Here is a 17,134-nt window from a genome sequence, read left to right on the forward strand (position 1 = left end):
AGGTTGCTGTGAGCTGTAATGCCACAGCACTCTACCCAGGGGGGCAGCTTGAGGCTCTGTCTCAAAAAAAAAAAAAAAAAGAAAGGAAGAGCACCGGAGAGTGGATAAGTACAGGTAAACAAAAACTTTTATTTTTCTTCTTCTTAATTGATTTAAATAGTCGTTTAAAACAATAATATCAACAATGTATTCAATTATGTATGTGGCTATATAAAGGAAATGAAGATAAGATATAAAGAACAGGAAGGATTTAATAGACGGAGGGTAAATGATGGGACCACACCTATGAAGCATCTTGCCAGGGTACGAGTGAAATCTATCAAGTATAGAACATAAATGTCTTAACACAATAATTGAGTAAATGAGATGAAAGCTATACTAATTAGTTTGATGTAAGCAGTCCAAATTGTTTAAAAAATCAACACACTGTACCCTGCATATGCATAAATGTATTCATGATCTATGTGTATATGACTTCATAAAAAAAAGAAAAAGAAATACATCCCTCTATATGTTTATTTGTGTTAATATTATTGTCATAAGAATTAAAATTTTCTGTAAGGTTTCCATAGCTATTAATGGTTAAGAAAAAATAAAAAAGGATCATTTATTAAAGTAAAAAAAAGAATAGAAAGGAAGAATAGGAATATTTTATTTTAGTAAGGTATTTACACGGCTTGCCAAACAGTGTAAATGTACATCATAACTCTATAGTAACCATTATAAAAGTAAAGAAAAAAGTATATTTTCTACAAAAAAAGAAATGGAAAATCTAATAATACAAAATGCTTCATTAAAAACAAAAAAGGTTTGGGAAGCTGAGGCAGGAGGATTGCATCTACCTACAATCACTGATCTTTGACAAAGTAGACAACATCATATGCTCGGGTGAAAAAAAAATCCCTGTTTAATTAATGATGCTGGGAAAATTGTATAATTACATACAGAAGAATGGAACAAGACCTCTTTATCTCACCAGCTATAAATCCAAGATGGATAAAAGAGTTAAATGTAAGAGATGGAAATATAAATTTTTGAAAAGAAAACAAAGGAAAAACTCTCATAGACACTAACCTAAGGGAACAATTTATGACTGGCCCAAAGGCTAATACAGCAACAAAATAAATGGGACTAAATTAAATTAAAAAGTTTCTGAACAGCAAAGGAAATAATCAACAGAGTGAATAAACAACCTACAATGGGAGAAAATATTCACAAACCACATATCCAACCATCTAATATCCAGATTCTACAAAGAACTCAAACAATTCAGTTAGAGAAAAACAAATGTCCCAATGGAAATGTAAGTCAAAAGACATAAATAGGAGTTTTTCAAAAGAAGATAGAAAAATGGACTGCAGACATAATTTTAAAACGCTTATCAGCTCATCACTAGTCATCAGGGAAATGTAAATTAAAACTACAGTGAGATACCACCTTACCCCTATTGGAATGGCCATTATTGAAAAGTCATTACATAATAGATGTTAGCATGGATACAGACAGAAAGGAATGTTTATACACTTTTGGTCGGACAAATTACTACAACTGCTCTAGAAAACAGTGTGGAGATTCCTCAAAGAAATAAATGTGGCCCTAATATTTGGTCCATCAATCCCTTTGCTGGGTATCTACTCAAAGGCAAGGCAATAATTTTGTCAAAATGACACCTGCCCTCAAATGTTTATCACAGCATAATTCACAACTGCAAAGATGCAGAACCAATCTTGGTGCCCCATCATTCACAAGTTGATAATGAAATGCCCATCAAAGGGTGAATAGATAAACAAAAGATAGATAGATAGATATACAGAGGAATATTACTAAATCTTAAAAAGAGATGAAATTCTGACACATGCTATAACAAGCATGAAATGTAAAAACATTATACCAAGTTAAATGAACCAGATACAAAAGAGTAAATTATATATGATTCCACTTATGTGAGGGACCTACAGTAGTCAAATTCATAGAGACAGCGGATGGACCCCTGCTTGCCAGAGACACTAAGAGGAGGTGGGGAATTATTATTTAACAGGTAGTTTCACCTTGGGAAGACAGGAAATTCTGGAGGTGGACAGTGGTGATGGTTACACAGGAATGTAAATATAGTTAATGCTGTACACCAAAAAAAAAAAAAAAGGTTAAAATAATAAGTTATCATAATAAACATACATCCTCCAACATTTCAAAAGCTTTGCTTTAACTTTTTAGCTTTTTAGAGTACTGTGAAATTGTAATAGTACAATATTTGTTAAATAAAGCCTAACTTGGCTGAAGGAGGTTACCAATCTCCATGGAAGAAGCTTTATCAGTTACTGAATCTTAGGAAGGCCGCCCCCCCCCCCCCAGGACCTTTCTTTCTACAATGTTCTGAAGAATAAACATTTGCTCTGAAATGTTTGCTTAAAATTACTGTGTAAAGTCTTGCTTTCAATAGTCTCCTAAGAGTTTAATTCAATAAAAATTTGAATATGGCTGTCCTGGGTTTATTATGTAAGTTTTTCCTTTTCTTTATGGAACTTCTTCTTTTTTTTTTTTTGGTTGTTCCCTCTTTTGACATCAATACAAAGAGGGATATTAGCATGTGTTCTATTTTGGAATCATATTTGATTAGTAATAGCAAGATCCTCAAGACAGATTCCTCCGATGACTCAACAATATTCTAGAATTGGGAGATTTGTTCTCATTGACATGGGTCCTGTTTTTAATTTTGGCCTTTTTCAATTAGTAACTATGTTCAGAAAAACAACTTAATAAAGCTGTTTTAACCTTCCTTATCAAGCAAGAAAGCCAGGACCACATCTCCCAAGGAGATGGCTGTCCAAGACAGCCAACTAGAGGCTTTTCTCAAGGTAATTTTAAAGACTTCAGCATTGGAAATTTTATTTGCTGAATATTTAAATACAGAACCTTACAGGCCTATGACTTTCTAGTAGGGTCCAGGAAAGAAGTGAATATTTCTTCTCTTTTGAAAATTGTGTGAGTTATATGATACAGATTATATCATTGTCGCATATAATTAGGAGAGACGAAAATGCTACCCACTTTTAACTTGTATTTAACAATTCACTTCTCCATTTTTTCCTTAGGGGAAGTGACTCAGACCAATTCTTATTCACACAGTTCAGCAAGGACAGACAGCAGCCAGCTTTAGCAGGGTTGAGTGATCCTTGAATAATGCTGGGGGTTTAGAACAACTCCTCCAAAATCTACACATAACCTTTGAGTCCCCAAAACCTTAACCACTAACAGCTTACTGTTGACTAGGAGCCTTACCAATAACATACAATCAATGCATATTCTGTATGTTATATGTAAACCCTATTCTCACGATAAAATAAGCTAGAGAGAGATTATTAAGGAAGAGAAAGTATGTTTACTATTCATTAAGTAGAAGTAGATCACCAAAAAGGTCTTCCTTCTCAACGTCTTTACCTTGAATAGGTGGAGGAGGAGGAGGAAGAAGAGCCAGGTTGGTCCTTCTGGACAGAGGCAGATAATCTGTTGTAAATGGACCCATTCAGTTCAAACCTGTGTTGTTCAGAAGTCAACTGTATTTTTTTTAATATGATTACTGGGGAAGACACAAGTGTGTAGGCATGGTTTAAGAGAGGTATGGAAAAATACAGACTTTGTAGTAGCCATGTGACTAAAAATACCAAGACAGTTCAGCCTTGATTGAGATTAGGTCTATTAATCATTTTCTCAGTAGAAAATGTCTAAGTGTAAGGTGTGACTGATTTTCACAAAAATAGAAGTCCTTCAAAATGATTGGTAAGAATGACTCATACTTCTTGCTTTTGTGAATAAATCACTGTGAATGTTAAATTATATTAATTTTGCTGCCTGGAATGGGTTTTAAATGCCTGCCATTTCTTTCTCAGCTAAAAAGAATATTTAACAAGATGCCAATGGTATTCTTTGATTTTTAAGCATAGTATCAATGTTACTTCATACGCCCTTTTCAAACAAAATATCCTCTTTCTGTGGATGGATAATGCTGAAAAGGATCACACTCAGGTATTGCCAAACATTGAAGAAAGGATAACTTTTTGGATGGATAAAGCATTCATTTACCAGACCCAACATGGGGACTGTGGACCATTGACTGAATTGCTTTGGACTTACCGAGATTTTTCTAAGAAAGACTCAAATTCAATAAATTGGAAGATAAAGAATTGGGTGGAAGGAATGGGATGGATATCCTAAAAGCACAGGATTCTGGGTTAGTTTAATTTTATAGTCATGTGATTAAGAGGAGAAGCCTGGGTGGAAAGGTGGCTGTTTGTTAGACCATTCATCTTTTCACCTAATTCACTATCTCGAAGGTGCTACATTTACTGAACTACAATAATGATAGAAAAGTCAATAGACATTCTCCATCTGAATTATTAGTTATTCTATTTATTGAGTGGATTTAATACTCAGATCCTATTTTTGCTTCTTTTGATAAGTCCTAAAGGCAGAGGATCTTACATTCATGCTCAAAATACCCCTATCTTCTCACACAAGAAGATTATCTGGAAATTAGAAAGTGTTCCAGGCAAAGGCCTGGCTGTGATGTTACTCCTGGAAGACACTTTCCAGAAGAGGGAAGATGAATGAATTGCTCTATGTGACTGCTCTTCATTCTAGCCATCTCCTCTCCCATTCCTAGCTAAGTGAAATAAGGCTGAATCAGCAACACACTGGAAGAAGAAAGACAAGATTTAAAAGTGCAGCCAAAAAAGTGTGAGGGGAAAGAAAAGATCTGGAAAGGCAATGAAGATTGTGGAAGAAGGGGGCTGAAAATAAGGTACACTCTTAATTTGCGCATGGAGCGACACCTGAGTTTTGTTTTGGCATGACACACTTCCTTCTCTACCACCTGACTCCCTGAGTTACAGCCCTTCCATCCACAGCTTGGATTCTATTTATGTCTTAGACCTTGGGCAGTTGCCCAGTTCCCCCCATTCTGGGGACATCTCTGGTTACATCCATGGCGATGGCCCCTTGGGGGTTCTACAGTCCTGTTGCTATGGAAACACAGTTTCCGCAGGATCTAAAACCTTAGGAAAAATGCCTAAAGGTTTGGAACTTTGCCTCAGATCCAATAAACCTTTCTTTGGCCTAACCCATTTGTAGTTTTTTTTTTTTTTGATTTATGCCTTAAATAATAAATTAGTAAAAAATAAAGTCTCTGTTATCCAAACTGCTGGAAAAAAAAATGTGATAATTTGAGGGCTTGTCTTTTCCTCCTATTTGAGCAATGTGCTGTGAACTTTAGGAAAGGTAGATGTGAGAACTCCTCCAGGACTCCAGTTTTGAGAATTCTCTTAGCAGGAGGTTTAGGCTCTTGGGCAGAATGAGCTATCGTCTCCGTTCTCTATCACATCGATATCAAAGTTAATAGCACAGGGATGTATTAATTTTCTGTAGATGCTATTAGCAAATGACCACAAACTTGGTGAAATAGAAAAAACAGACTTCTAATTCTGTAGGTCATCAGGTTGGCACAGGCTGATATTAACGTGTCTATGCAGTGTGTTCCTTCCAGACTCAGGAGAATCTGTTGCCCTGCCTTTTCCATCCTCTAGAGGTGCTTGCATTCCTTGGTTCCTGATTCTTCTTCCATCTTCCAGGTCAGCTATGCTGAATTTCTTACACATTGCATTTGTCATTATATCTTTTTCTCTGGCCACAACTGGGAAAAGGTTCTCTACTTTAATGGTTACTGTGGTCACAGTGGACCCACCCAGACAATCTAGGATCATCTCTGCCATCTCAAGATGCTACACCTTTCATATCTACAAAGTCCCTTTTGACATGTAAAATAACATCATTTATAGCTTCCCCAGATTATGACGTATACATTTCGAAAGGCCATTATATCTGTAGAGAACAAATCTCATAAAATCTTCAGAGCAAACATGAGACTATGAAAAAGATAGTAAACCAATAGAACTGGTTATAAGCTTTAGAAAAAGTAGACAGGCAAGATACTCACCTACTAGTCTCAGGGACTGCTAACAATTTTCGATTAATGTGGCAGTTCACATATCCTAAAGGCCCCATATCTTTACTTTCCAAAAGATAATTAGAAAGTAAAAGGAAGGAAAAGAAACTCTGTACAAATGGTAAGCAGGAAAGCAGATAAAACTATATTAGCACAAAAGGAAAATTCAACATGGTAGATTTACCAAAAAAAGGGGGGGAGGGACCTTTCAGCACAGTAAAAGTACTGATTTAGCAAGAAGTCATAACAACCCTTCTAGGAACTGAGTGTTTGCATCCCTTCCAAAATGTCTATGTTGAAATTCTAATTTCCAGTGTGAAGGTATTTGGAAATGGGGCTTCTAGGAGGTAATTAGATTGATTTAGATGAGGTCATGAGGATGGGGCCCCCATGATGGGAATAGCATCTTTATAAGAAGGTCTCTTGTACACCTGCTCTCATGCTCTCATGTACACTCTATTTATCATTTGCCATGTAAGGACACAGAACAAAGGCATCTGTCTGCAAACCAGAAAGAGACTCTTTACCAAGAACCAAATCATCCAGCACCTTGATCTTGGACTTCCCAGTTCCCAGAACTGTGAGAAACAAACATTAATCAAGCCATCCAAGTTAATGGTATTTCTTGTCATTGCAGCCTGAACTAAGAGTATCCCTAAATATGCATTCATCAAAAAAGGAGCCTCAAACACATGAAGCAAAAGTGGAAGAACTAAAGAAGTGGGCAAATCCACAAATAGAGGTCAATATTTTAATATCCAACCAGCAGAGATAGTAATCAGTATAGAATTTGAAAACCATACTATCAATCAGTATGGTTTAACTTGACATTCATAGAATCCCATACCCAATAACTTACATACTTACAAACCATACATACAAACTTACATACTTACAAAACATACATACAAACTTACATACTTACAAACCATACATACAAACTTACTTACAAAACATACTTACAAACATACATACAAACCATACATACAAACTTACATACTTACAAACCATACATACAAACTTACATACTTACAAAACCATACTATCAATCAGTATGGTTTAACTTGACATTCATAGAATCCCATACCCAATAACTTACATATATTCATGTAATTTTCAAACACACATGGGGCATTTACCAAGATAAACTGCATCTGTATTTTTTTTTTATCCTGGGCCATAAAATAAGTTTCAAAACATTTCAACTGACTGAAACAATATGGACTGTATTTTATGGCTAAAAAGGAATTAAACTAAAGTCAAGAACTAAAAGATACTTAGAAAGTTTCCAAATAGTCATTAGGCAACACACTTCCATAAGCCAACGGATCAAAAAAAAAAAAAAAACTTAAATGGGAAATTTGAAAGCATTTCAAAATGATCAGTATTGATAATACATGTTGAAATATATTGAATTCTCTCTTCTGCCTGAGTAAAGAGCTCAACTACAACTTGGACTTTACCTTAGAAATGCAAAGAATGTAGTCTAACCATTTATTTGTACCCTCATATTAATCTGAAATAAAAATAAATACAAAAAGTATATTGAATTCAGTCAAAGCAGTACATCAAAAGGGACTTTATAGCTTTAAGTGCTAATATTAGAAAAGAAGAAAGATAATATCAGTGATACAAGATTATGCCTCATAAAGCAAGAAAGTAAAGAGACAATTAAATACAAAGTAAGAGGGAAGAAAATAATAGAGATTAGGACAGAAACAATAAAAAAATCATAAAGTACAGATATACAGCCATTGCTAGTTTTTCCTTTTGTGGGATTTGTAAGCACTGTCAGATCACAGCTCCTTTTTCTTGGGGGTAAATGCATCAGGGAATATTGTAAAGTTTTCGGTGAACTTGAAGCTATCATTATCACCTGGCTCTTCCTATCCATGGGTCAAACAATAGAGAAAAATGTTATAGGCCAGTGGGAGTACTTGTTACTGATTACCATGAGGAGTTAGGGTTACTGCTATATAAAGAGGAAAACAGGGACAAGGACAAAGTGACTGACTAGACCCTTGGTGAAGGCCTTGGTTGCCCCTAACAGGAAAACAATCTGGGTCAACCAAAGTGCTGCCTGGAGTGGGATAGAATCAAGATTGAGTGTGGGAGGAGAGAGATGAAGATGATGAACATCAGTGTGGCCTCAAGACCAGCAGGGTTTGGTGCTCATCTCACTATTTTGTATTAAATCTTTGTGACATTTTTGGTTGGCTACCATCATGAGGGGATTTGGGACAGATGGGATTTCAAAGGAGAAGAGGGCAAGAACATAGTGAGGACCAGCTATGAATGGTCATCACGTGTGTGCCACTTCAGATTCTCTCAGCCCATTTCTGTCCCTGGCCATTGCTGCAGAGAACAGTTCCAAGGAAGAGTTGACTAGTATTGCAGATCCTGCTTCCAGCCCACATTGCATTCTTTTTTCTCCTGCCCTGGGCTTCTGTGATGTCATGGCACATGCCTCCCACAGAAACGCCCTTGGTGCTCAAGCATGTATATAACCTGCAAATGAGTGAAGGTAGCGTGGCAGGAATGCTTGTGGAGCCAGTGTTGAACAACAGACTCGGCTTGAGCACATAGATAAAGCCTCTTTCATTCCCAGCTAAACTGTCCAAGCCATGTTTCTGAAGTCTCCACAAATGGAGTCCCCACTATACTGGTCAACTTTAATAAAAACATACTGTTGTGTTGACTTTTCTTCCTTCTCTGTTTCACTTTGCCTGCCTTCCACTTCAGCTCCTGGGGTCACCTCCCCAATGAATTGCTTTCATGCTTGCCTTTGTCTTTGCCTCTGCTTTGAAGAAAACTCAGTTGAGGACATTGATCTTCATGACAGAGCATTAATTTCCTCTGGCTACCCAGAGCTGCATTCATTGTTAACTTTCTTCAGAAATGATTCCATGCAAGTGGAAGTTAGTGTGCTTGGATAAGGCAGTTCCCTCTTTGGAGAATCAAGACTGGCAGTTTTCCCTAGGGAAGACTTTCTTCAGTGTTGACCTCTTTGCTAATGGTCCCATTTTGGCCTCTTGTTTTTTATTTTTCTTTTAGAAGTTTGAAATAATGTACCCAACTTCTTTGAGATGAACAACACACACATCTAGCTAGTCTTTTCACATTAACTGTGCTCAGAAAGTGCCTGGTCACTATCCAGAATTTAACATATAATCAGTATATGAAAAGAATTCCCCTTTACCCTTTAGTTGTTGCTTTTAACTTCTTTGCCATTTCATGGAGTTTTGAAACCTTGTTTTCTTCCCTTTAAATGACAGACTATTTTCTTTGGCACAGCCCCAGAGAACAGCACCAGTGAAACTTGGTGCTATGTGAAAGAGTTCTATTTATTTAGAAGTCGCTCAGAAGGCCGTGAGAGTAGACGACCTGGATTGTAGGAAGTAGCCCCAGGAAATCAGAGTATTTTCTTTCCTGTCTTTTTGCCAGGATGCTGGTTTTCCCTTGGCCAATAGTAATCTGCAATAAGGTCAAGATTTATGCCAATCACAATCTCATAGGCTATCACTCACATTGCTTTCTTGGAAGCAACTGCTTACCCTTCTAAGATGGAACATTGAGGGGGGAAATAACATGTTTAGCTGAGGGTTCTCCATGACAAATAGTTCTTGATAATCTTCCCAGATCAATTCTGGGAGCATAGCTACTATAACAAGGAGAAAGAATTAACTACATCCATAGACATCCATCATCCTTGAAGAGAGATTCAGACTGTGTTAAAAACAGCATAAACTTCAAAAGAATATGGCAACTTCTCTCTCCTGACCATAAGGAGAAAAATAAATCGAAGGCCACAAATCAGAAGGCTTAGGAGTGAATTTGAGGACTGATGTGCAGACATTCTAAACAAAGAAAGCTCATTGAGTCTGAGTGCCCATAGTCAGCAGTTAGGGTGCCAGCCACATGCTTCAGGGCTGCTAAACAAAAACAAAACAAACAAAATAAAAACTCATTAAGTGGTGAGACTGTGTTTTTCAAGTCATGAAAGCCTAGAAATCAAGATTTCTCAAATTGGAAGGATAGTAGGGTTTTATAACATTACTTCAGGATGGGGAATGGGCTCAGAAAGTAAAATTTGTTCCACCTTTTTTTTTTTTTTTTGAGACAGAGTCTCACTTTGTTGCCCTTGGTAGAGTGCTATGGTGTCACAGCTCACAGCAACCTCTAGCTCTTGGGCTTAGGTGATTTGCCTCAGCCTCCCCTGTAGCTGGGATTTCAGGTGCCCACCACAATTTTCAGGTGCCCAGCTATTTTTTGTTGCAGTTTGGCCGGGGCCGGGTTTGAACCTGCCACCCTCAGGGTATGGGGCCAGTGCCCTACTCACTGAGCCACAGGTGCCGTCCTTATTCCACTTTTAACTTCATTGTCGAACTTAAGAAATTTTCTGAGTATCACAAATAATATATAAGAACATGTCTAAATATGGAACTACATTGAATATTGCTTGAATCTCATTAAGAATTAAGAAAAACTACCAGAAACTCAGAAGCCATTGTACTGAGCTTTAAAATGGTGGTGCTTACTTCGAGAGCTCCCTTATTAAATTCTACTTCAAGAAGGCCCTCTTATTCTGGTTTCATCAGTACAAGTTTCTGCCTCCCATATTTCTTTTCTTATGAAACATTTCTTCTTACTTATTTTCAGGAAAATGGCTACACACAGCCAAATCACTATCAATCCCAATGGATCTGTTCCATATCTTCCCTTTGAGATTTTTTTCTTTTTTTTTCTTTTATTAAGTCATATACACATAGACCATGAATACATTTATGCATTTGCGGAGTACAATGTGTCAATTTTTAAATATAATTTGGAGTGCTTACATCAAACTAATGAATATAGCTTTCGCCTCATTTACTTGATAATAGTGTTAAGACATTTACGTTCTATACTTGATAGATTTGACTTATACCCATGCAATATGCTCCATAGTTGTGGTCCCACCATTTACCCTCCCTCTATCAAACCTCCCCCCTCCCCTCCCTTCCCACTCCATTTCTCTCCTTCATCCTGGGCTATAGTTGTGATCTATCTCACATAAGAAAGTGTGAATAAATATAAATTAGTTTCATAGAAGTACTGAGTACATTGAATACTTGTTCCTCTATTCTTGAGATACTTTACTCAGGAGAATATGTTCCAGGTCCATCCATTTAAACATAAAAGAGGTAAAGTCTCCATTTTTTTTAAAGGCTGCATAGTATTCCATGGTATACATATACCACAATTTATTAATCCATTCATGTATCGATGGGCACTTGGGCTTCTTCCATGACTTGGCTATTATAAATTGAGCTGCAATGAATAATCTGGTGCAAATATCTTTTTTGCAAGGTGATTTTTGGTCTTTTGGATATACTCCTAGTAGAGGAATTGCAGGATCAAATGGCAGGCCTACTTTTAGACCTGAGGATCTAAAACTTCTTTCCAAAAGGAATGTATTAGCTTGCATTCCCACCAGCAGTACAGAAGTGTTCCCTTTTCTCCACATCCATGCCAACATCTGTAGTTTTGGGATTTTGTTATGTGGGCTACTCTTACTGGAATTAGATAATATCTCAAAGTGGTTTTGATTTTCATTTCTCTGATGATTAAAGATGATGAGAATTTTTTTCATGTGCCTGGAGACCATGCACCTGTCTTCTTCAGAGAAGCTTCTGTTCAAGTCTCTTGCCCACAATGAAATGGGATCACTTGTTCTTTCTTATTAATAAGTTTGAGTTCTCTATGGATTCTGGTTATCAGACCTTTGTCAGAAACATAATCTGCAAATATCCTCTCCCATTCTGAGGGCTATTTGCTTGATTTACTTACAAGCAAGCAGTGCTCTTGGCAGTGCAGAAGCTTTTCAGTTTGATCAGATCCCAGTAATGTATTTTTGATATTGCTTCAATTGTCTGGAGGGCAGAGGTAGATGTATGGAACAGAATTGAGAACCAAGAGATGAAACCAGATACTTATCGTCATTTGATCATTGATAAGCCTATCAAAAATATAAATTGGAGGAAAGACTCCCTATTTAACAAATGGTGTGGAGTGAATTGGTTGGCGTCTTGTAGAAGATGGAAACTGGATCCACACCGTTCACCTCTAACAAAAATTGACTCTCACTGGATAAAAGACTTAAACTTAAGACATAAAACTATATTTTGGAGAGAATGCAGGGGAAACACTTGAAGAAATTGCCCTTCGAGACTTTTCATTTTACTCTATCTTCTCCAGGATATAGGTAATAACATATTTGACTTCTATTCACATTGATTTTTAGTCTTAGATATTTCTTTTGTTAATTTATTTCATTGTTATTTACCTTATTACAACCCGTGAGAAAGAATAATCATTCTGACTTTTACCTGAAGATATTTAAGTTGTAAACAAATCCAGTAGAAAGCAACCTTACAAAAGGCTGCTCTGTCTTTCAGAGATCAGAACTTAAGAGGCAAAACAATGTGAAATTACCCAAGTTCAATTCTCTTGTAAGATTATAGAGAATGAAAATTAATGATTGCGTTGTTGTAAGTGTCACCAGTCCTTTCAGAATAATCCTCTCTCTTTCTCATTTCACCAGCATGATAGTCCTTCTGCAATTAAAACTTTCATAGGATGAAAGTATTATTTTTAAAACTTCAGTTGGTTAATTAAGACAAAGTTGGTTATTTAATTCTATGACCAACTCCACAGAACTATTTTGCATTGTATAAATAAGAGAGTGGGCTTTTTGAGGAAACTTTTCATTTTTTCAGCTGGAAGTATAGGCATCATATACAGATTCAAAGCCAGAACAGGAGGAGCTGATAACCCCCTTCCAGATAAATATAAAGGTTCCACCATTTCTACTTATATTAACTAAAAGAATGTTGGTATTTTCTGTATCTCAAATTCTATTCTCTCTGCCTACCTCTTATCTTTTTGGATTACATAGAATATTTCCATAATTTTATGTTATTGTCTATACTCTCCTCCCTACTTAGGCTTTCCTTTGATTGTTTTCTCTCTCTGGTTTACATTTTCAGTGTTCAGAAAAACAAAATCTAAATGCCACCAAAGCTTACCATTTCAACCAGCGATAAGTATAAGAACATCCCAGCCGTGACCGTAAAGATCCAGTCTTGGACACCTGGATCGGCTGACACTGAGAGGCCGATGTACAGTCCTATGAAAGCCGTCAGAGCACTTATAAAATTCATCAGAATGGCAGTCTTAACTGAAAGTCCCGAGCTTAAGAGCACTGCAAAGTCTCCTGCAGTTTGAGAAAAAGAAAAATATAATCATCATCCTTTAACTCATGATGCCTTTATAATGTGCTGTTAGGCGGTTTCAAAGGCCAGCAACTGGAACCACTTTTATAAGTTAGGGACCTGTCAATAAAATGCTTTCCTCCATTTCTCCAGGACTCATAGCCAATATGTTGTACAATCAGGAAGTTGCATTTCAAGAGTTCTCCTCCTTCTCTTGCTGCTAAAGATAGCATAGAGAGAGGGGGCTGTGACACATTCTTTACTTCCTGATCTCCTGTGACATTTTAAACTTAGACAAATGAAAAATAAAGTCACCCGCTGTCCCAGGGTTTCTAAATCTTTTGGTCTGGAAACTTGGTCAGTGAAATCATGGCAGCCTGTGAGCTTTTATTATTTTCTCATGCAGGGACTGCAGTGGGGAAGAGGAAACTATTTAATGAGAGATTTTTAAATAATTGCAAAAATTGGTTATGAGAATGAATGTTTTCTTTTAGAAAATGGTTTTATGACCGTAAGGCTTAGAGGAAAATGGGCTTGCTCTCCATACCTTTCCTCCAGAAAACACGGGTAAATCTGAGAGCATCTGTTTCTTAGTTTCAGGAATCAAGAGTAGAATTCAACAAAGAGACAGCCTGAGGACTCAGGCTCCTAGTTCTGTGGCACAGCTGGTCCTCTGAACAGGTCTTGAAACATCTTTGCTGACTTGGTGCCAACTGTCACACTGCCCTGGAGTTTGGGGTTAAGGATCAGCATCCACCTCACTGATATGGTAGCTACAGCCAGGACCATAGACAGGACAGGCTGGCTTCCAGACCAGTGCATTTTGACGCCTTTAGGACAGATCTTAGATTAACTGCTCTAGAAGAACAGGTCAAAATGAGTCAGTGACAGGACTTTGAGCAATGGACACAAAACACAAGAGGGCAGGAGTGCCCAGGGGCCAGTACAGGCCTGAAAGTAGCAGCAGAGAAAGACAGAGAGGCTGTTAGGAGTCCTCTCCCACTATAATCCTGAGTCTGTTTCTGAAATGTCTATTCTATCCCATCATGGTTCCTGGGAGGCAGGATTTGAATTACAGGGCTATTAAGATTACTCAGAGAAAGAGTCTTATATGTATCAGCTACCATGTACCTGTCAGTTCAATGTTACACTTGGCTTTAAACACTTTGTATAAATCAAGTTGATGAACCCATGGTTTAGTTTTAATCTAAGTGTTATTTTATCTCATTGGCCTGTTTGCTGACCCCTGGGTAAAGTTCCTCTCTAAATATTTTTCTGTATTTAATATGCATATTTTAAAGTCCTTGTCAAAGTTCTTTCACATGAGGTCTCTCTGAATGACTCTCTCCAGAATCCAAAGACAGTCATTTCTGGCCCTAGGAAAAATGAGAAAGGAATCTAATTCAATGTTCTCAAGGTACAGGAATGTTTTGTTCTAGTCTTCCTTCTCTTCCTCTTCAAATAAATTATACACAGCATTCATCTTGTAATCGTATTTTGGAAAGAGAACCATACTAAACCATATTTCGACTTTTTCAACAAGCCCGAAGAGCGATTCTACTGTTGGACTCACCCATTTCGTGTGGAATCTCATGGCACAAGATAGCAATTGTGGTGGTCACTCCCGACTCAGACGAGGCTGAGAAGGCCGCTCCTATCACTAGGCCGTCTGCAAAATTATGCAGGCTGTCCCCAACCAGAATCATTATTGCTAACAAGCTAATGGCTTTGCCTAAAGAACCAAATAAGAGGCATTAATTGATCACTGGATATGACACAGAACTCTGCCATTCCCCCCTTGACATTCTTATCTTGCATCTAATTAAATAACCTTGCTTTGTTTTAGCTTTCAGAGTAAGTCAGTATTGAAGATGTACATAAGGTAACCAACATGCTTCAATGCACAGCCACTGCTGTTCTAATTAGTTTAATAAATTGCATGTGGACATTCACTAGTTTATCTTGTTCAGCTATGCCAAAAGAAGAAAATTAAAACTATGTTATAACCTCCCAAAGTACCACTGATGACTGTTCCACCCGTATCTGTTGTTACCTATTTTAAAATAATTTAAGAATCTTGCTACAGACTGAATGTTGATGTCCTTCCAAAAGTTATGTGTTGAAACTTACTTCCCTACTGTGATGGTTCAAGGAGGTGGGGCCTTTGGAGTGAGATTACTGCCTTCAGAAAGATGTCAGAGAGCTCCCTTTCCTTCAAAGCCATGTGAAGGGAGGAGCTGTCCATGAACCAGAAAGTGGCCCAGTGCCTTGCACCTTGATCTTGATCTTCACAACCATGAGAAAGAACCATCTAGTCAATGGTGGTTTCTTGTAGCAACTTGAATGGACCCAGACAGACCTCCCTGTGGTAATAGAGTCTATTTTCCAAAACTGCTTCTCTGAGTCAGACTGTCCCTGGGTTAATGTGCAGAAGTGTAATGAAATAATGTGGATCGTAATGGGGTTCAGGTTTTTAATAGACAAATTTTTGTTTTGCTACACCTAAATTATAGGATAGGATAACCCAGACATAGGGTTGGATGGCTCATAAACATAAAAAATACTTTGCAGATAATATTTATTCTGACAGTAGTCTGCCCAGGTGTGCCTTTTGATAAGGATAGTCATTAATCAATTGCCATGGTCTCAAACTTCATTAATTACTCAGTTGACTATCTACTGTGTGACAGCTGTACGTCGTAGCTGCTATTAACATTAGAACTGAATACATTTTAATAATTGTGCTCAATAAAAATAGAGAAAAGCTATCGCCTGTCTTCTGTTACATAGTCTAAAACTATGCAAGGGGGATTGTATCATAATATTGTTTTTTATTTTATTTGGAGAATATGCTGTGATTTGTTTTATACCCCACAATGTAAAAATAAGAAACTTTAGTAAACAGCAGCTATAGCCCAAATTATCACCCAGAGATAGCTATCTTGACTGCGGTACAAAGGTGTCCTGTGCGTTTTCCTTTAAAAGTCATGGGTATTAAAAAAAAAAAAAAAAAAAAAGTCATGGGTATTTAGAAATATCACTGTAGGACTGACTGGTTTGCTAACTTATTTTATCTGTTGTTAAAAATTGGCAGATTTCAGGAAGCCGTCATTAAAACACAATAAATGCAGAATTATTGAATTCAGGGAATTTTTATTGGCATTGCCTGGAAACTCTCAGAGTCCAGTAATGCTACCAAGTCAATTAGCTATTCTTGCCAATTTTTGGAAATAAAGCCCTTCTTTGTGAAGTGAGAATTTTAAAAAATTTAAAGTGATACATTTGACAACACTATAGCATGCAAATAAAATTATGATTTCCACATGGCTACATAGAATGTTGATATTAATAGCATATATTTCAAAGGAAGATTTTTAGCCAACATATATTCTGCTAGGAAGCAGTGTGACCTATTTTTACTGTCCATTATTTTATTATCTCTGACTGTGGGTTTCTAAATGTCAGATCATGGATATGTAACAAGCCATAAGGCAAATATACACATTTGCATGTAAGCCACAAAAAGCACATTGTGCCTATTTTTTAAAATAACTTAAACCTTATTTACTGAAAGATAGATAAGCATTCATTGGCAATTTAATGTACTCATTACAGAATTATCTATAGTAATTTACCCTTACTCAAATACCTGGAGGTCATACTAAATTCCACATTTCTGAACTATCAGAGATTTTCCATAGTGAAACCCGGCCTGGAAGTGGTATCATTTTGCTTTTTGTTTATTGAAATCAGACCATGGATAGGATTTTTGTATCCTGTCTTTTGAAGTTGAGTTCCACCCATGAGGTAACATGAAACAAGTAATCAAATATTTGAAGCTAATTCAATATGGTCCTGGCAAAAGGGCAGCTCAGTAATCTAA

General features: G+C 37.0%; 1 protein-coding gene across 6 annotated transcripts in view; it reads right to left on the reverse strand.

Annotated features, from left to right (window-relative positions):
• The window catches only part of SLC39A12 (solute carrier family 39 member 12), a 60,839-nt gene that overhangs the window by 7,864 nt on the left and 35,841 nt on the right, over positions 1-17,134 (reverse strand). For all 6 annotated transcript variants that reach the window (XM_023511424.1, XM_023511427.1, XM_023511426.1 and 3 more), the window contains 2 exons: positions 14,825-14,983; positions 13,066-13,253 (listed from right to left, as the gene is read on the reverse strand). In XM_023511424.1, coding sequence (XP_023367192.1) covers positions 13,066-13,253; positions 14,825-14,983 — 347 coding nt within the window. The remainder of the gene's footprint in view (positions 1-13,065; positions 13,254-14,824; positions 14,984-17,134) is intronic.

This window comes from Otolemur garnettii, unplaced genomic scaffold (genome assembly GCF_000181295.1).
Source record: "Otolemur garnettii isolate 467f Iridium unplaced genomic scaffold, OtoGar3 scaffold00019, whole genome shotgun sequence".
In the NCBI taxonomy this organism is placed as follows: domain Eukaryota; kingdom Metazoa; phylum Chordata; class Mammalia; order Primates; family Galagidae; genus Otolemur; species Otolemur garnettii.